The 20,766-nt window shown below is 41.0% G+C and overlaps 2 protein-coding genes across 3 annotated transcripts; both read left to right on the plus strand.

Annotated features, from left to right (window-relative positions):
* Nucleotides 1–2,472: 2,472 nt before the first annotated feature.
* On the plus strand, nt 2,473–8,354 carry LOC133964571 (extracellular matrix protein 1-like). The gene is made up of 11 exons (XM_062398736.1): nt 2,473–2,679; nt 3,682–3,744; nt 4,042–4,101; nt 4,833–4,895; nt 5,050–5,076; nt 5,174–5,451; nt 5,937–6,142; nt 6,736–7,015; nt 7,106–7,299; nt 7,546–7,633; nt 7,748–8,354. The coding sequence occupies exons 1-11, from the start codon at nt 2,610–2,612 to the stop codon at nt 7,928–7,930; spliced, it is 1,512 nt and encodes a 503-aa protein (XP_062254720.1). The 5' UTR covers nt 2,473–2,609; the 3' UTR covers nt 7,931–8,354.
* A 1,487-nt stretch (nt 8,355–9,841) lies between these two features.
* Nucleotides 9,842–20,724, plus strand: LOC133964569 (phosphatidylinositol 4-phosphate 5-kinase type-1 alpha-like). Of its 2 annotated transcripts, XM_062398734.1 has the most exons (16): nt 9,842–10,041; nt 13,161–13,195; nt 13,618–13,710; nt 13,964–14,094; nt 14,183–14,300; nt 14,659–14,811; nt 14,944–15,243; nt 15,834–16,069; nt 16,180–16,263; nt 16,384–16,432; nt 16,650–16,734; nt 16,827–16,997; nt 17,104–17,233; nt 17,421–17,483; nt 17,577–17,676; nt 17,798–20,724. In XM_062398734.1, exons 1-16 carry the CDS (start codon nt 9,996–9,998, stop codon nt 17,798–17,800), a joined length of 1,797 nt encoding a protein of 598 aa, XP_062254718.1. In that variant the 5' UTR covers nt 9,842–9,995; the 3' UTR covers nt 17,801–20,724. The 2 variants fall into 2 exon arrangements, with proteins under 2 accessions (XP_062254718.1, XP_062254719.1); XM_062398735.1 differs by lacking the exons at nt 9,842–10,041; nt 13,161–13,195 and adding an exon at nt 13,204–13,414.
* Nucleotides 20,725–20,766: the final 42 nt, after the last annotated feature.

Genomic DNA, 20,766 nt, shown 5'->3' on the forward strand with positions numbered 1-20,766 from the left:
GGGAACTTTATGTGTCTATTTGTGGAAAAGAACCGAGTGATATAAAGTCAGTCACGCGAGGAACAGCATTCGGATCTCTTTGCGTATTTCATGAGGAAAACAATAACGTGAAGTTATTCAGAGTGGACTGAACCGACGAGGCTGATTTATCATTCTCACTAGCACACTGACACACAAACATCAGTAACAGCACGATACTGCAAATGAACCATTTAACACACAGGAAATGTTAGTCATTGTGGGTGACCGTTAGTACACTATCCATTGGTCTGTGGAAAGTTTTCATCAGGTTGTCAAAAAACAAAAACTGTTGCTAACCAAGTTAAGAGGAAACAAATCATTATGAGTCAATTGGATTTGGTAAATTTGACCTAATCCTGCAAAACACCACATTTGTGGTAAATGTTATTTCACTCATGCTACAAAGCTGCTGGTCTGTTTATCTCTTTCTGTGTGTGGTAGCTTTCTAAACAACTTTCATAAACAGGGAGTTTTTCATATTTCAGTTTGGACCGACATTAGATAAACACTTCTTATAAGGTCATTTTGTGTTGAACACGAACAACTTGTCCTTTTCCCACTGGTGGTAACAGCTGCAACACAAACCTACAACTTCTGCATTGACGCAACTAATGAAGTTAATGACTAATAACTGATGACTGTGATGTGTCTGCTGGAATTCGTGTTTTAACTTTTTTCTTTAAAATTAGACTGTTTTTCCTCTTGATTCCCTCCACCACAAAAGAGATCAACCAATCCGACGGAGGGATTTATGTTTGATTTCTCCTTTCAATTTCTCCTGTGTTGGTATTTTTGCAACTGTTATCATTGAATTAAAATAAACCAGCCTTTACCTGAGGTTGGCCCCTGAAAGAAAAGGAGAGCAGTAATAAAAATCTGTCCTGCCAACTCAGTTTTGACCAGAAAATAATGAGTCAACAGTTTTACAGTAAGAAACAACTGATGCATTGGATTTACAAAATAATTTCATGACAAATTCCAGATCTCATTTTTTCCAGTATGAGAAAGGGAGGGAGTCATGGCAGCCTTCAGCTTGGGTTTGTTTGTTATTCTTTAATCTCCGACCTCTCAGAGGAATTTCTAGCCAAGAAAAACACTTCAGTACAGTTTCCGGACTCTCGTCTCTCAACACCACCAACAACAACAACAAAAAAACGTTGATCCTGAGATCTCCTCTATATGATGGGAAAGAGCTGTGGGCCGAGCAGATAATCGTTCCAGTTTAAACTGGGGCCCAAAGAGAGTAAACTGCGGAAACTCGTTAAGCTGCAGTCTAGCAGCGCAGCGCACCGGGAACATCTTCTCTGATAGGATTTTATGAGAACATGCTGGGAGGGGTCGTGTGAGGGTCACAGGCAGTTCTTCAGACTGGAATCCTTGAGACAAAGAAAACCCTGGAATCAGAGTGAGATTAACCAGGAATTCAAGGCGTTTAATCTGTCTCTCTGTGAACAAAAGTATTAACACTCAATATTATCTTGTTATGAGTTAAAAGCTAAATTCTATTGAAAATATATGCTCTCAATCATATATATAAGCCACTGACTCTACAATTCAAGTTCATTTATCCTTATAGGACTATTCAGTGCTGTTCTTAGGTCTGACAATTAAAACCCAGCTCTTTGTTGGAGACGGCAGTACTTTCAGCAGTCTGTTTTGAGGTAAAGACAGACATGGACATTTATTAAGCAGGTAAGATGTATGGAAATGTGTTGCATTATGGGAAATTTAGGAACCTATCTTTTATTAATCTGTTCTTGAGACAGGATATCTCTGGCTCTCCCACTTTTATTTGATCTACAATTTTCACATCTATTTGCTTAGGTCCACCAACCTCACAGAAGCATAAAATGAAGGCTTCCACTCTTTGGCAAAATTTCTAAAAACTACAATCTATTCAGTGTGTCAATATTGGTACAGACAGTAAATAGGCCAAATAAACATTGGAATCATCATAAAGGGTTGAATGCTATTTAACTCTAATTTAGTTTGACTTCATTCTCGGCAATTCAACTTTATTCTCGATCTCCTCTGATCAAGTTTGACATCACTCGACATGTTGGCTGTTTTTCGAAATATGAAACACAACAAACCAAAATGGCAGAAAGAATCTTCCTTTATTATACAGAATACAAAAAAGAGAAAAGAAGAAGAAGAATCCATGGTTCTCGATCACGTGTTTGAGTAAGAAACGCTGATTGGCTCGGCTGAGTTCCAGCTGGTAATTTACGGCTAACGGCGGGACATCATGTTAATCTGGACCGAAACAAGACTCGTGTGCAGACATGCGTGTCTCAGAGGACTCAAGGACTTTGGCGGGATAAACAGTGAGTCATGGTTAAAAACTTCCCTCCCTCCTTCCTTTCACTCCTCCCTCAAACCCCACTTCCAGCACAGAGTGGGTTTACGGGGTCTCTCTCTCTCTCTCTCCCTGACGGACAGCACGGGAGCTTTTGCTGGACCAATTAGCGGGCCCTTCCGTGCGCGCTCCCCCACCCCGAGGGTGTTTACTGGGCTGTCCCCGGGAGTCAGTCATACAGACAGACCGCTGCAGCACCGACACAGACACACACACCGACAAGATCGCGATGGGCTCGTCTTGGCCTGTAGTCTGTTCCAGCCTGCTGCTCTGGGTTTTACTGAGCTCAGTATCCACAGGTCGGTACCGTCCCTTCTCTGACTGTTGTTGTTGTTGTTGTTGTTGTCTCACTGGTTTTGATGTGTTTGCGTTAGACTTCAGCTCCATGTTTGTTCGTCTTATCTGCTCCAAGTGCGCACTGACATTAATCTTAGACTTCATTTACTTTACACAACTTTTAAACACATTAGGTGCAAAGTATCTGAGTACCCACAGAACAGTATACTCGTAATCTCCTGTAGTTGAACACCAGTACTTCAACTTTATTGCACTTTCTTCCAGTGGTGCTTATGGTGGGATGTATCAGAGCACCTTTACTTATAAGTACATTTTTCATGTATTTGTACTTCACCTAAGTAGATTTAATTTCAGGTACTTTTTACTGTTAATTAACTACACTTTTTTTATTGAATTTCTTTATTTTAAAAGAGGAACAAATCCTCCTTGTATACCAACATCGGTTGGTATACAATAACATACAGGAACATACAAACAAACAAGCCAGGGGTGTTGTACAATATACTTATGACTAATTTAAAGATATTCATCAGATGAGTATTAACAGCCATTTTGTTGGATGATATGAAAATTAGGATTACAGATTGTTCAACATCTTTTAGGTTGTTTTTTTTTGTTGCTATATTTGCATTTATGGATGAAAACTTTTGCCAAAAACATTATCAAATTTATTATCTTCTTTTTGGGGGGTCTTAACAAAACCAAATAGTTGGTTTGTCTGTTCCAGCTTGTCCATTAAACATTTTACTTAAGTAGAAGTACAAATAAGACGAAAAATGTATTCAGGTAAAAGTAAAATGATCATAATACCTTGTCTACTTGAGTTAGAGTAAGTTTTTGCTTTTAAATCTAATTTAAGTATAAAAAAATAAAAATACTTGCAGAATATTTTGAAGAGCAATAATTTGTATATAATTCTAAAGAAAAACAGTGGAGAGTTACGTAACTTTGTCTGCTTTCCTTTCCCTCTTCCTTTCTCTCTTTGCTTCTCTCTCTGTCTGTAGAAAACTTTCCAGATGAAGCCATCGCTGAGCAGCTTGAAGTCACTTTTGACCTTGACGGAGAAGGTGTGTATTCACGTACGAGTGCAGAGTTGATTACTGCAGTGAGCAGTTCACAGGGGCAGTTTGTTCAGCTCTCAATACTTCAATTACAGGGATTTTAGGACATGAAGTTCACTTTGCATGTCACAAGTAGAACTACTCATCCTTTGGAAACAGTTGTATGATGATTCATTCTGATGAATCAAGACTTTATGGAGAGTACCCCTTTTTTCTTTCTGCTTGTTTGGTTCCTAAGCTACTACATGAAGACATTAACTCATCCATTTTGAAAAGACTTGTTCATCAATATGTGTCTTTCAGGGATGGATGACGCCCTTCTCCAGAAAGAGGTGGATTGGGCAGATGTCTTCGATCCCAAAGGTTCTGTATCACTTTGTGTTTTCTGTCATGACCTTGTTTTGGCATAAGTACACAGCATTCAAACATTTGTCCGTTTGGCTGCTCAGATTTTACTGCCTATAGCTTGCTTGTATTCCAGTACTAAATCATACATTACAGTATTAGGGTCACCTTAAGTGGAAAACAGCTAAGATTTCAAGAATGAAGTCATCATTATATGAGGCTAAAGTCGTAATCCATTGATAAAAATGTCATACATTGACAAGAAAAAAGTCATGACTGTAGGCTACGTGCACGGGGTGAGAACATCAGGTGACCTGTCTGTCGGCTGTCGTTAACATGAGGAATGTGGAGCATCTTGTTAAGTTATTCTTTAGAATAGGTTTCACAATAACAAAATACTCTTTTAGCTCAGTAGCACAACATCATCATAAGTATCGGGACCCTGAAACGATTGAGCATAAGACTGTCTGAAGAAAGAAACACAAACATGGAGGAAATTGGTTCTTTTGTGAAGGAGGAAATGATGGTAGTGGTCGACTCTGTGCTGGTCACAATGGTCGAAAAAGTTTAAAAAAGAAACAATGAGATTAATAACCAAGATTCTGAATTCAGAAGGTAGAGGAAATGGAACTTATTTTTTCTCTTTGATTTACCACTTTATATTCATAATATTATGACTTTGTTTCCAATTAAGACTTATTTCTCATAATATTAATTTTCTTTTTATTATTTTTTGTTATGTTCTATAGAGTTTCCCATGCAGAGGATAGTGGAGTCTCCACCAGTAAAGTTTGACACCCTGTTTGGGAGAGGTAAGCTGCTACCTACCTACCTATCTGTCATCTTCTCTTATTTATCTCTCCCTTTTCTAATTTACTTTTCCAAACCAATGTCCAAATGAGTCAATTGTACAAAGAAACCACCTCTAAAGAAGTGATAAACACACAACTACCTTTGTTCTGTCAGGGGGTTCCAGACCAAGACCAAGAGGGCGTATGTATTCTTTTTCTTCTAGTTTGAATTTACATTGTTCCAAACACAACTGTAAAAGCATCTCTTTAAAATCACGCTTCCCGTCCTTCCCTTTAAGATCAACCAAAGGCTCAGCCCCGTTCCTTTGCGGGCCCTTCTATGGACTACCCTGTTCAGTTTCCCCTCAGCCGCCCGACCCTCGAGAATCTCCAAGCCATCTGTGTCCACGGAGAGCGTCGTCCTCGCTACCCAGACTCTTACTTTCCTGCCTCTGGCTTTGGTCAGCTGAAGAGAAGGGCCTCAGCGGTCAACAACGCAGAGTCCTGGTTGGGCATATGCTGCGAAAGGAACCAGACGTGGGAGAAGGAAGTGACTCTGTGTTGCGCCACACAGGCAGTAAGTTTTCACCACAGCTCCTAAAACTGATTCAGCAATTTAATAATAACAAGGCTGTTATTGGCGTCACATTATTGTCTCACCCAGTGTCTTTTCTCTTCATGTTTTCGTATTGCCCCAGATATAAAAAATAAAAAATAAAAGGCATGAAACATTCTTCACATTTCAGAGATGATGGTACTTAAAACAAAGTTGAAGCCTTGGGCGCTTCCAGTCAATAAGCCCATTATATACAGTCCAGACAGACATAACAGATATGCACTGACATGAGTACAAGTGAAGCTGTCTGGGGTAAAACAACAAACCTGTCCCAAATCTGTCGGTGAATAAAGTATTACATTAATCTTAACTCGCTCCTTTTTCTTTTCTTTTTTAATTCTCGGTCGATTCAACCACTTACTCAACACACAGCCTTGAACCCATGGACTTTATATAATTATTAGAGGATTATTACACACACCCTGAATGTCTATGTTCTGCCGCAGTGGGAGCTGTCAGTCAAATCCTTCTGTAAGGAAGACTCATCGGTGAAGGACCGTTTGTATCACTGCTGCAGACTTACGGGCCGCGACAGGCTCAACTGCTTCAACAACGACTCTCCCAACCCGAACTACGAGCCCACAGAGGAGATCCCGCTGCCACCGCTGCCCTCTACTATCGACTTCACCTTTAACCCCAACACTTGCCAGAGGTATGTAGGGAAATGAATAAAACCTGCACAGTCTTATTCCAGTAGCATCACAACCTCTCAGGCCACAATGGATGTGTGAGCGTCGCCTGTGGCCTGTGGCATGTGCTGTTTTTCATTTTGGCGCCTGTGTTATCAGCTTAGAGCAGCCACACTGTGACTTGCTTATTGTCTCCACGTACGTTGTAGATAGTGAGTGAAGATGATCTGTTACCACAGTTTCAATGTCCCTCTGTCATTTACTAATTAAAACCAAACTTAACAGAAACATTAACACTTGAACAAACCAGTGTGATAGAAAAAACTACCTAGATGGACATAAACCATAGAGAACTGTATTTAACGTATATTACATATATTTAAAAACATTGGTCCATGTCTCACCTACCAACATGGAGGAGGCTGGGTTTATGACCTATACTGCCTCCAGTCACCAGGTGGAGATACAGACCCTTTGGTTTTGGGAGCTGTGATGACGTCCATCCTTACATACAGTCTATGACCTGAACGCAGCCTGACACATTGCTGGTGATGGGATTTGAGGGTCACCAGTGTTTTCCAATTCATCATAAAGTCCCTTACCTCATGCTTTACAGGACAGTGATGACTCCACACAGTGTCAGAGGAAAGAAGAAGATGACACCATCTACATCGCAGAAAGTCGACATCAAGTTTCCACCTGGACGACCCACTGCGGATTCTATTGCGTCACTGTGTCGCGACCAGGCCCTTCGTCCCCGCTACAGTGTCAAGTGCCTGCCAGGTACCGGGTACGAGTGGCTGTCTCATCAGGCAAAGACCGTTAATCGAATGGAGAAGGGATTCAAACACTGCTGCAAAAAGAAGCAGGACGTGCTCAACTGTGCTGAACAGAAGGTAAGGCATGAAAGTTACAAACAGATCATTATTTTTTACAGATACAATTTGGTACCGTCTCACGTACTCTTTTCTGCTTTTGTATTTCAGTGGAGTGAGGAGCTGGACAAATTTTGCTCGGTTAAGAAAGGTGGCGAGTCGGATTTCCACTGTTGTGCAGTTGAAGGAGCAAATGATAAACTCAACTGCTTCCACAACATTTCTCCTGACCCTCATTATAATATGACTTCCGAGGAGCTCTCACTCGACAAAATCTGCGACACTCACAAGATCATCAAGAAGAAGTAAGATGTTTTTTTCTGTCTCTTTCATTCTTTGCTTCCTTCCAGTTTCATTACGGCTATTTGAAAACCAGTGAATCACAAGCTGCCTGGTGTGTTGAAATCTGCCATTTTTTCGAATTTGCTGACACCACATTTCATTTAATATCTTTTTCGTTATTAATGTTGTTGTGGATCGAGACCCATCTGCCCAATGTGTGACCAAAGACAAGTTGGAAACATAGTAAAGTTATTTTATTTTTTTTTCAGGTTCCCTGTTGGTTTTCCTCTCAAAGGCTTTGTTGAGCAATGCTGCCCCCTGTCTGACCAAGACAAGACCATTTGTTCCATGCAAAAGGTGAGATTAAAAAAAAGTATTTTGGATGCTACATTTTAGATTCAAATTTGAGGAGCTAAGAACTCAAAATCCAAATCATCTGATTTCTTGGACTTGTTCTCTTCATGAAATCAGCTCGTGGATATGTCAGCGTCCTTGTGTTCATCTGGGAAAAGCTCTTCTCCAGCCGTCCGTCGCTGCTGCCGCACGTCTTCACAAGAAACTCCCAACTGTATATCCAAAATTCTCATGGACGCCATCACCAAAGCAACCAAGGTCTTACGTCAGAAGAAGAAGAAAAGTTGCCCGATCTCCTAAATCCTTTTGACCTTTTGCTGCTGAGCCCACTGGCACCTGGCTATTAGGGAAACGGTAAAGCTCTTAGCAGAGGTATCCTTCAGTCACTCAGCAGAAAAATTATTGCAGCACAAATTACCCTAGTCCCTTCTGTGAGATCAGAAGAAACACACAATGTGGACCAAATTCTAGCTTCTTCTGCTTTTGTCTGTGATCACATCTCCTCATTTATATATAAACAGATATATTAATACATGCACAGCTCATTAAACAGATGTTGTTACAGATTTGTTATCGTTACCACTGTTTTTATTTGTTTCTTATTTCTTTTTACTACATTGCATTTTTCTTAATTCTTGTGAGCTGCAAGATCAGTTCCCTTTCTTTTTTTCATTTCATTAGGATGGTATCTACCACACATATAATAAAACATTTTTTAAATATACATTTGTGGGCTAGCTTTTTATTCTCAAGCTGATGTAAATTTGAGTCAGAAATGAGTAGAACATGCATCCTGGAGAGTTAGTTTTTTAGTATGTATGTTTTTACAGTTTACAGAGTTATGAATCTTGACTTGAATCATCTGAGCTGGGACATGAGCAGACAATTTGCTTTGATTCTATTTGACAATCAATGCAAACACAACACATTTTCAGTCTATCAAGGGTCGAGGACTGGCATGGACTAAAGTTAATTAGATATCAAGAAATAAACTTTACATTTGTCCCAACAAAGCAATTATTTATTTAATTTTGAATAAAACAACAACAAAAATACATACTAAAGACAATAGAAATAAAGGTGACACTAGAAAACAATGAAAGAGAAGAAAAAACAAGGGAACAAGAGTGAATGTGGAAAATTAAGGTATTGGGTTAGAGGACCCATTTTCAGATAAATGGTGGTGGAGGGTATGTCAATATTTGTTTATTTGTTTATTTAGACTTCAAAACACCCTTATCTTATTATACATAGTGTGTGTGTGTGTGTGTGTTTATATATAAGGACAAGCTTTAATATGAAATGCCTGTTATCAAATCAGTGTGATCCACTGAAATATTACAGATGACATCTTTTCCTCTGACAAAAAAACAACAAAATATATGCATATATATAGATACATTTTTTTTTAAGAATTGGGATGAATGCAATTGATTTTGGAACAGAATAAAAGGATTGAACAACCTGAATGAATGGATAGAGAGTTTCTCACTCGAGCGGTTTTCTAAATCTTCCCAGATTTCATTATGTGATGATGAGGAGTTTAAAGGTATCGATACGATTATTTAAAATGCTATATTGACTTGATATAAACCATGAGTTAAACCGAAACTGAAACTGTAACGACAGAGTCAGACAGTCGACGCAGTGTCTGGTGTCAGTTGCCACAGCTGCTCGGGCAGCTGCCGCTGCTGCCGCCCTGTTTGAGGCCAACTGTCGGTGATCGGGGCTTATTCCTTGAGACTTATACTAAGTTCATCAGTATCAGAATCAGAATGTATTTATTGCCAAGTAAGTTTACACCTACGAGGAATTTGCTCCTGTTATTGATGCATACAATGAACATAGAACATAAAAACATACAAACAAAATAAATACAACACACATAAGAAAAGCATGAATGTTTATCAGCATGTATATGTCATATTTGTACCGATTCTGCTTTGTCCATGTTCTGTGTCATTGAACTGAAGCTGGAAATCACACTGCTGCCAGGCTTTACAGGACACATGTCGCGGCAGCTCCCACCTTTGTTTTGTTGGTATCTGCCTCTGTTGAAACACTATCTAGACTGTTTAGACTCAGAGAGTCTAAAGTTCTGAAAACGGAGGCAGCTTCCTCCAAACAGTGTGACCACAGAGGCAGCTTCCTCCAAACAGTGTGACCACAGAGGCAGCTTCCTCCATATATATCTATGACTTCCATAGATGACTTCCTCCAAACAGTGTAGGATCCCAGGCAGCTGCCTCCAAACAATGTGGCGTTTGGGCAGCTGCCTCTACACAACAGTGGCAGTTTCTGTTGACACCGGAAGTGCCTGTACGCGCTCCCGCTGCCACGATTTGAGCTTGCCCTTACTGCCATAATGGCGACTGCTGGGACGGCGGACCCTGGACCCACAACCCAGACAGGTACCCACCGTCTCCACCTCCTTCCTCCGCTGCCCTCACACCTACATCCCAACAGAACGGTTATACATTCTGTGGCGATTAAAACAAAACAAACGGTGCGATGGAGCGCCGTAGGCTCCGTCGCGTCCCTGGTTAGCCTGTTAGCCAGCTAGCTAGCATCGAGGCTTTCCACCTAACAAATGAACAGAGCAGGGGACTAGCTTGTTTAGCTGCATTGGGAATCAACCTCAATTGTTGTCTTTATTCACACAACGCTTTTCTGAGAAACATGTCATTATTGATGCGGATAACATGCGACTACATATGTCCCCGGACCTCTTTCATTCAGTCGTGTTTTGTTGTCAAGCCGGTTATTTGGTTAACGGGGTTCTATCCGGTGAGGATGAATAAACTGGAGACTGAGGCACGAGGTTGAATTCATATTAATGACTTGATCTGAAACTATTGTTGGCGAAATGAACGGGACGTGTTTTGTTGCTGTTTCGACTGGTTGCGCTCGTCTGGGAGAAGTTAACGGTACCACCCCGTTATTCCCTCGTCCTCCTCGGCCGTGACACCCCTGCTCTTCCTCCCTCTGTCTGTCCTGATTTGTGGTAACTAGATATTTCCATTTGGTATCGTTCTCACTCCCCACAGTTTCACAGCGGACGTGATGTATTTTCCTAAACACACATCGATCCTATTGGTCGCCTACGTTGTTTTAGGCGATGACACGGGTTGATCATGCTTCTCTAGTTAAGGGACAGTCTTCTGTGGTCCTGTGGTCCCAGTTCAGCCGATGATGGGTTTGTCTGGGATCTCTAAGGTCACGTCCATGCTTGGTGAATTGCTCATGACCTGCACTTAGCTCTGTCTTTCAGTGCCCACACACAGACAGGCGTTATGATGATCATGTGTTTACAGGGGTATTTCCTTTTCTGAGGGCAGGACCTTGACGATAGAGTTTCATCTTAGTGATCCATTTAGTTGTGAGTCAGTTGTTTGCTTCTCTGTGTATATGGGAGTCTCCCCTCACCCCTGGTTGCCACCCAGTCTGAATCAGTGAATAAAAATAGTGGCTTTCCCAGCTCTCCTGTGGCTCTCACATGGCTGAGAGCCTGGAACTGTACAAATACAAGACGCAGCTTTCTGTCAAAACACTCACACTTGTGACGGTAACATAATATGGTTTCCTGTATTAGTTACTGATTGGCCGTGTTTCCTAATCCGGCTGAGAACCAGTGTAATTATGGAGCCTTCATAAACGATTTTAAGAGAACACGCATGTCCCATATTTTTTTACCAGCCTGCAGGGGACATGTGAACAAGGCTGGCAGGGACTTATTTTGTATACATGGACGAACAGATGGTTTGTCTCTTGTCTTTGGGTCTGCCGCAGACAAGCTGAAGTCATTGTTAAGTAATTAGGTTGGTCTAATTCCTACCTCGAATCTGCTGCACAATGTGTTAGTGTCTGCTTCTGCTATGACTTTTCAGCAAAATTGCAATGTGATGAATCTATAACCGCTATAAGAGATTATTTAACTAATAATTATCCTGCCAGTTATTTTTTTAAAGACTTCTACTACTTTGTTCCGTCTATCAGTCCAAAACCCAAAGACAGTTTTTTATGTGATACTCTTTTCTCATTTCAGCACTGGTAGTATATTTTCTCCCTCTAATATACAGACATGACTTAAATGTGTCCAGTGTTGCTTATGTACTAGGTTAAGCCATTTAGGCTGACCCTTTCCTGCTCCACAGATATTAGGACGCAGTTCTGGAGAAGAGCATTACAGCGAGGTACTCGCATGGGTGTGCCTGAGTGTTTCTGTGTGTGTGTGGAACTGCAAACACTGCATGAGTTGTGGTGATAGTGTGTCATTTTTATACGTAATGGGAGGGAATGTGGGCAGAATGCTGCTCACAGTTGCCCGGAGGGTTGCAGTGTGTCCCTGCTTACTCAGTAGGGATGCATTGTATTCAGCGATATTAACACTCCAACCTCTCTTGGGTCGAGATGTCCACTTATTGCTCATCGCGTGAATTGGATCTGCTGGGCGAAGATCTCACACGGTATTGGTACTAGGTGTATAATCTTTCTAACAGCATCTTGTTGTGTGTATGTTGACCTGTGGCACTGCAGCATTCAAGTGGATGTTGCCATTGGTTACGAGCTGGAGGTGCTTGCAGAGTGGGCGATAGACGGTTTGAACAGCAGGTTTATGTAAGGACAGAGGAAGTCATCTTGACTATTTATTTTATCTCAGCTGTTTTTGTTCTGCTCTTCAGGAGCAAAGACCATGTTTCTGGGTGATGTATTTTCAGTTTAACTTCTAACATAGTTTAAACATAAACTGTATCATTAATAACTATAAATAAGAGGAAAAACAAATACAACCAATTATCTTGAACTTGAATTAAGAAAAAAAAAGTCTATGTTAAATGGAAACATAAATGTAAATATCTTTATTGCATAGTTTTCATCCTGTCCTTTATCTGCAAACATAAGAATATATCAATATCTCTGGAAACGGCTCATAATCAGCCAATTGACATATAGGTCAGGCTCTTGTGTCTGTCTGAATATTAGCTTTTTAGATTTAATTAGGGGGATAAAAAGCAAAGTTACTATGACACACAAAGTAGGCTGTGACAGAAAAAATAAACTAGAACTCATACAATCTTCTGAAATAAGGAGGTGATTGTCGACTCACATCCTTCGGGACCAGATGAATCTGGAGCATCCAGCTCATGGGACACGTAGTTCCAGTTCACTGAGAACTGCAGGTATCAGCGGCAGCAGTTAGAAACTGGGGCCACATTTAGATCTGGGCTCATCATTGACTTTATAGTCGTCAGCCAGTGCTGGAAATAGCCGGACTAATTATCCAGCAGAACGTTTCTCAAACAGTCATTAACAAATTCTTCCATGTTGAAAGCTGCCAACTCAAAGCATTTAACATGATTTCAAGAATCGCTTAACGCTGCCTCCACAGGCTGATGTGGGTTTCGTTAAGTGGAGTCTGAACAAGGGAACTATCAGTTTCATAAGTCTTTTTTATTTTCTTTGTAGGCTCTCAACAGTCATTGTCTCTCATGTCGTAAAATCCTAAGTTAACTTGTTTTTCTGTTTTTAGGGACCAGCAGCCTCCGGAAAATGGCCTCTTCAGAGGTAAGGACATCAAAAACTGCCTCACTGAATTGACAAAACACGTCTGCATTATGCATAGCCCCAAGTTATGTAAATGTTTATCCAGTGAACTCTGTGTAGGTGAGCGGAACAGGTTTTCAGAGTTAATGCTGCCGTCATCAGTCTGAGAGGTCTGGCACTGAAAGCTTAAAATGTTTCCTGCTAGTAAGAGACTGGCCCTTACTGCCGCAGTGATAACAGGTGAATAAAAACAAGAAAAAATCATGTGCGTGGCAGTTTCTTCTAGCAGAGTTTGTATACTGTGAGTAGCAAAGTGAGTCAACAATGAAGCAATAAACTCCCAAACGTTGTTACTGTAACTACGGTTGGGCTTACACTCATTACAATGTTGAGCCGAACACACACACACATACACTATTTACATACAAATATTTCCTCCTCAGGTGCCTGGCTCTTCTAGCACAACCCAGAGTATGAAGAAGACCATTGGACACCGGGGCGTCGAGACCTCCACAGGAGAGACCACCTATAAAAAGGTTAGGGGTGGATGGGGGTCAGTGACACGGTTTGTTGACACCGTCAGCACTGAGCATTAGAGGTGAAAAGTGGAAAAATGAACCAGTGTGCACGCCCATATGTTTGGTGTAAATGTTCTAAAATTAGTTTTGAAATTCCTCCCACTAGCCGCCCAGAAATAGTGAGTAAAACAGCAGAAATCTGGTCTGGGAGCAAAATGTTGTTGGTTCCAGTGCTAACTCTCTCTCTCTCTTCCTCTCCAACCTTTTCTAGACCACGTCATCTGCCCTGAAAGGTGCAATCCAACTGGGTATTGCTCACACTATTGGAAGTTTAAGTCAAAAAGCAGAGAGGGATGTTCTAATGCAGGACTTCGTGGTGGTCGAAAGCATCTTTTTCCCCAGGTTGGTAACAGAAGTCTGTGTATAAACATTGTGATCTTTTGGTTTCATGTAATGTGATGGCTTTTGCTCTGTCTCTCAAATCTTTCAGTGAAGGCAGTAACCTGACACCCGCTCATCACTACAGTGACTTTCGCTTTAAGACCTACGCTCCTATTGCCTTTCGTTACTTCAGAGAACTGTTTGGCATTCGGCCAGATGACTATCTGGTCAGTATTTAAACCAAACACACACATCCAGGTTTATGAAAAGTGTTTTAGCTTTTGTCACCCCATATTGAAATGGCAGCATAAATATGTAGTCAAACAACTTCGATAAAGTTACTGTGCATTCAGAAATCAGTTGCCTAGAAGCATCATCATTATGCAACAATTATTTGCACTCATTCCAAAAAAAGCCTGTATTTCGCATATATGTCTTTTTTTTAGCACCTCTCCTGTGACTCCACTGTCAACCTCTTGACAACCACTTAGGGGTTTAAGAGTCACTGATGTAGTTAAATTAGAGTTCTGGATATGCCGCCATGTTTTGAATGGATACTAATGCTGACTCCTCTACCTCTTGAAGTATTCTCTGTGTAACGAACCATTGATCGAGCTGTCTAATCCCGGGGCCAGTGGATCAATCTTCTATGTCTCAAGTGATGATGAGTTCATCATCAAGGCCGTTCAGCACAAAGAGGCTGAGTTCCTCCAGAAACTCCTGCCTGGATACTTCATGGTGAGCCTGGATTGAGTGTTTCCTGTATGAATGATTGTAATTACAACAGCTATGTGAGAGTAGGAGCAAGAGTTCCTTTCCAGTTCAAGTGTTTCAAATCATCTCTTTGTCCATTTTCCTACTCCCTTCTAGAATATAAACCAAAACAAGCGCACCCTGCTGCCCAAGTTCTATGGACTGTACTGCGTTCAGCGCGGGGGCAAGAACATCCGTATGGTCGTGATGAACAATCTTCTCCCTCGGATAATTCCCATGCACCTCAAATACGACATGAAGGGCTCCACCTACAAGAGACGAGCCTCTCCTAAGGAGAGAGAAAAGGCTGTTCCCACTTACAAAGACTTGGACTTTATCCAGGACTTGCCCGACGGTCTGCTGCTGGAATCGGACAACTACAATGCTCTGTGCAAGACTATACAGAGGGACTGCTTGGTGAGCCACAGAGACACTTACTAACCCTAACCCCTAACCCCAGAGAGTTATTCAGGTGTAGAACACTCAAACTTAGTTCATTAGTTCAATTTATTATTATTATTATTATTGCTAAATGGATTACAACATACCCAGAAGTTCATTATTAATTTCTCCGGAGGTAAAAGTTTGAAACTGTAAAACAATGTGTGTTGAGCTATGGATCTCGGATTAATATGCTGTACAGACACTCAGAACCTGATGACATCTTCTAGTGTGTAACAAAGGAAGACATCACAACTTGTATGCTGCACATTTCCTCAACCCAGGAAATAACGTGCTCAATACAGACCATTAAATCACATGATACAGAAATTTACCAATTTAATTAAGCCACTGATTGTAACATTAATATTAGTGTGAAAATGTATTCTTTTTTTTATCGTTTTAAATTAGAGATTATAGTTTACGTGCTCCTGTTCGAAGGTGTTACTGTCCTTTCCAAATCTGATGCTGAGATGATGTCTGTGATCGTTTGATTGTGCCCATGATACAATGTGTGTACTGCACTTGCCCTAATTGATGGCTGTGTCGCTGTATGTTTCATTTAGCTATTACAGAGTTTCAAGATCATGGATTACAGTCTGCTGGTGGGCATCCACAACATGGACCAGGCCAGTCGAGAGCGAGAGCGCAGTGGGGGCTATTCGGGGGAAAGCGGTGGGTCAGAGGGAGCTGTGACTCCAGACCAGCGCCGGCCGCAAGCCCAGAAGAGTCTGTACTGTACAGCCATGGAGTCCATCCAGGGGGAGGCTCGAGGAAAGGGAGCTTTAGATTCAGAAGACCAGTGAGTCATGTAGCTGAGCTCATCGCAAGCTTTTTATTTGGTTTGTCATCTGTGACTGGCCCTAAACAATTGATTTAAATCTTGTTGCTTCTCTGGCCTTGTTCTTTCAGCATGGGTGGTATTCCAGCTCGTAACAATAAAGGAGAGAGGTTGCTGATCTACATCGGCGTCATCGACATTCTCCAGTCCTACAGGTCAGTGTCTAATCACCTCCTCGCTTAAACGTTTGTTCTTCAATCATGAGCAAGCCTTCCACCTACATTGCCGATTTACATAACTGGTAGTGAAAGGTTTTCTTTTCTCTTCTTATTCAGGTTCATTAAAAGGTTGGAACACTCCTGGAAGGCTTTGGTCCATGACGGGGTAAGAGAATACACACCGAATTTTCAATGGAAGAACAGATCATAAGCAGACGAATTGAGCACAGTGGGTCAGAGTAGATGGATTAATTGATATAAATAGTGTTGATATAAAAGACTGTTCAAAACCTAATGAAAAGTAGTGATTGCTACTGTTGTGATTGCATGTAAACTTAAAAGGTTCAGGTTCTAATGGCTGTGTTGCTTTTTCACTACTTCAGGACACAGTTTCAGTTCACAGACCTGGCTTCTATGCAGAGCGTTTCCAGCAGTTCATGTGCAGCACAGTGTTTAAGAAAATTCCACGTAAGTAGGCATTTATGTGCTTAATGTCCCGATAAATTGACATTTTAGAAATGTCTTGGCCTATCAACCTAAATGCTCTCTGTCTTCTTTAGTAAAACCATCCCCATCTAAGAAGAGTCGTAGTGGAGGTCAGGGAGGTCTTAGGAGGGCCCCCACCCTTGGAGGTCCCACCCCGCTCTCCAGTGCAACAGGGCAGATATCTCTCGACTCCAGACTGATGTACCACAGCAACTTCAAAAGCACAGAGTCAGAAGCTGACAGTGGTAAGAGCTGAAGCATCCAGAAATTGTCTGCATTCTATTATTTAGCTCATAGCTGCGCTCACACTGGATATACTGGTGTTGAAAATTATGGTAAAAATGTTCTCAGGCGTGCTGTCGGGCAGATCTGATCTCGTTATGAGGACCCCTCCACTAGACAACCCTGCTGATAGTGAGGCCAACCTCTCCACCTCATCACTAGGCAGCACAGGAGTCGCCTCCACCTCTCCTCCCCTGCGGTAAAGATGACAATAATAACAATGATAACAATAACTTTATTTGTATAGCACTTATCTTAACAAGCTTCTAGAGTGCTTCACAAAATCCACGACAAAATAAATACATTAAAGTTTCAACATGTAATTTAATACCTTTGTTCTTCCATCTTATTATTATCTCATTATTCTTTGCCCCGTTTCTCTGCAGTTCTGTTGGAGTGGACGTGCACAAATCCGCAAACACAGACCACGACCAGGGGGCTCACCACAGGTACAGAATGCAGTTAAAGAAAAGGATGAACAGCATTATTCTCATTTGTTTTCGAGGTTGTGTCTAACTAACCAATTTTTTTTCCTGGGTCAGTTTTGGCGAAGAAGAGGCTGCAGATAATTCTGGCAACTTCTCTGGAAATGAAGATGTAGTTTCACTATCAGACATCATCCCAGAGACAAACATCTGTTTTGTAAGCATAAACAATGATACATGAATCTGATCTTGCATTTATTTATTATTTTGTTTTGGAGTATGTCAGTAGTAAGTGCACATTTCCTATCATAATCTTTGTATTGCTTCTATCTTCACAGTAAAGAAAACGACACAGTGCAATCCTAGAATGAGGCGTTTCTGGCCTGGTGAGAGTGGGTGGAAGTAAGGATGAAGAGAACAAGCATCCACAGCAGACCCTCCGTTGCACCTGAGGATGTTCTCTCACTCTATACACACAGTATATACAGGGGTCATTGAATGATGCTTGGAGGTGCAGAGGAGGTCACAGCGGTGTTTAAAGCAAGGACTGGAACAATGAGGAGCCAGTGTGGGGTAGGACCTGAGACTTTCCCCGCCATCAACAAAGTCGCTGTGTGTACACTATTTCCACACCTGCCCCAAAGCCCCATTGCCTTTATTAACACCTTGGGGACAAAACAAAGGACCCTGAATTGGAAGCTTATGAATAGCTTTGGCAGGGGTTCTCCTTCATCTTTGCAGCAGGACAGTCTGCTGCAAGGTAAACATAGAATAAAAAAGAAATACTTGTATATAATGAAAAAGCCCCCTTGTCACAAGTGGATGGTGAAGGCAGTCAAATTCTCCATGGGAGTCTGGGGAGAAATCTGGGCTATCAGTGGTCATTTTTTTCAAATCAACACTTGCTGCTGTCAACTCTGCAATCAAGTATGCATTTCAGTTTTTTTGCCGATTGTGGATGGACAGTATTTGTTTGAAGTCAGACTTTGGAAACGCTGAAGGGATAGGTTGAACCAGACCCCTACGCTAATATAGTTTCACGCTTTGTGATCAGATATTCTGCTGGAAGTCACGGTGGTGCTGCGAAGGTCCAAACAGATCTTGCCGTTGCTGAATGTACATTAATGTTTTTTTCCTTTTTCTAATTTCATAGAATGTGTCTTATTAACATGGCAGATCACATAATTACAACCCTGAAAATCTCCCCCTCTGATGTGACCATATGTGCTGGAGTATAAATGAACACGGAAAGATGAGATGTCGACAGCGCTGCTGAACAGTAGATGCTGTTATATAGTATAAAGTTAATAGAACAGTAACATCCAAGCTACTATCTGTCATGCGTGTGCCTTTACATGTTTGCTCCGCCCCTAACGTGATGTATAACTGACATTTTCAAAGGTTCTTGTAGTAGTTGTTCAGAGAAACCTGCCTTATCACTACAGCTGACGTCATCAAACTGCCATTTGTATGTCTGGACCTACTCATCAGGTGTCAGGGCTTAAAAGGAATTTCCTATTTTAATGCAAACACTAGTACAATCCCTTTCGGTCACATCCATGTTGAGTGTTCAGTCACTCTTCTGGCATCAGACAGAACAGATCTGGGTCTCATTCATTTCTGCTGGTTACAGAAATGACACACAGCTGCATCCACTCTCGGACCAATATTACCAATCATGTGTAAAACTGTTTTTTGTAGTTGGTCTTACTCAACCTTTAACTTGGCAGTTCATAATTAAGCTGGATTTTCACAAAGTGTCTATCTCATTGTTTAAAGCACTAAACAAGCCCCAGATGTTGATGAAAACTTTCTACCCCAGAGGTAATTTCCGATTCAAAGATTTGAATCGTAGCAGTACTCAAGATCTTAGACATGATCTGATTTTATGAATTTATCTTCATGTCCGTTAAGCACATGCAGCAGAGAGGGAGGAAATCTGAGTTTTGAATATAGAAAGAAGGAAAATGACTCATTGATGCACAGTTGAGGATTCAGAAGACTTTTGTATGAAGAGCCAGCCACGGCACCAAAGAAAAGAGTAGGGAGTTCCTGTGAGTGTTCAGGATCCAGTACAGATGACATGAAGAAGAAATAAGACACTCCTGAACTGATATGTTTTATACGGTAATAACACTGGGTTGACCTGTGTTTTGAATCTATTACTAAACTGGATGTGTGTTTTATTTTTTTTTTGTTCAAATCTTTCATGTCTGATAGGCTGTTTCTGACATAAACCTGGACCATGAAGATTTATTTTTGTTTCTCAAATTTAGTTTTAACTTTGGCCTGAAACATTTCAAGAGGTTACTCCACATTCCTGTGAAATCCTGTGAGAAGTTCAATTTGCTGCAGTCTCGGTAGCTCTTAGAACCCATTATTTACCACCCTTTGTGTAGTTAGGCGAATGTACTTGAAATTGATTAGTTCTGATATTATGCAGAAATATAAAATGCTGGTTTCCTCAAAACAGATCAGTTTAAAGTTGTATTTAGTCGGTTGAGAGTCAAACCCCCGCCAAAGAAAAACACTCCCCTGAAAAATACTATTTAAAAAAATAATCAGATAATATTTTGTGGCTGCTTGACTTTTGATGCTTTATGTTGTCATTTTTTTTTTAATGGGTGGTACTGTGTAATTGCTGGATGCAGACCACTTGCGGCGCAGTTGTAATGTACTACTCCAGTGGCACAAGACAAACGTCATCCTCCGGTGCTTAAAGTGCACTCAGCATTGACACTACAAAATATTGGAAGTAATGCAATATGAACCACAATCTGCCACCTCTCAGCTCTAAGAAGTGTATTTATTAATATTTGCTGGTTGTAGGCTAAAATGACAAAGTTGTGTTATGTAGACGATTGTACGTATACTGTAAACTGACATAAGGATGTCTAAAACTTTATAGTGTGTGTTGCCTGTGAAGGGGGACGATTTGACAAATTGAATTTTTATATTTCATGTTTAAATTGTGATATGATAGATATATTCTCTCCATGATGATTCTGGGTCGTTCAGCTCCCATGCATTTTTCTACATGAATGTTTCAGTTGGCTCACGAGCCAACGTCGCTGGTTGTCCTATATGCTTCAATTACTATATTTCTACTGTGTATAAAATGTGTATATGTACATATAGGAGTCACAGAAATGCCTTCTCATGCAACATGTGCTGCCTGTCCCCCCAGCCCTGCCATGTTTCAGTTATGTGGTGGTGATGTTTTCATGTCGGATTTTAAAAGATTAAACATATTTTCTAAATCTTGCTTTTGATCCCCCTCATTCATGAGTGTTGTCTAATTACCTGT

Source organism: Platichthys flesus, chromosome 11, assembly GCF_949316205.1.
Source record: "Platichthys flesus chromosome 11, fPlaFle2.1, whole genome shotgun sequence".
Lineage (NCBI taxonomy): Eukaryota > Metazoa > Chordata > Actinopteri > Pleuronectiformes > Pleuronectidae > Platichthys > Platichthys flesus.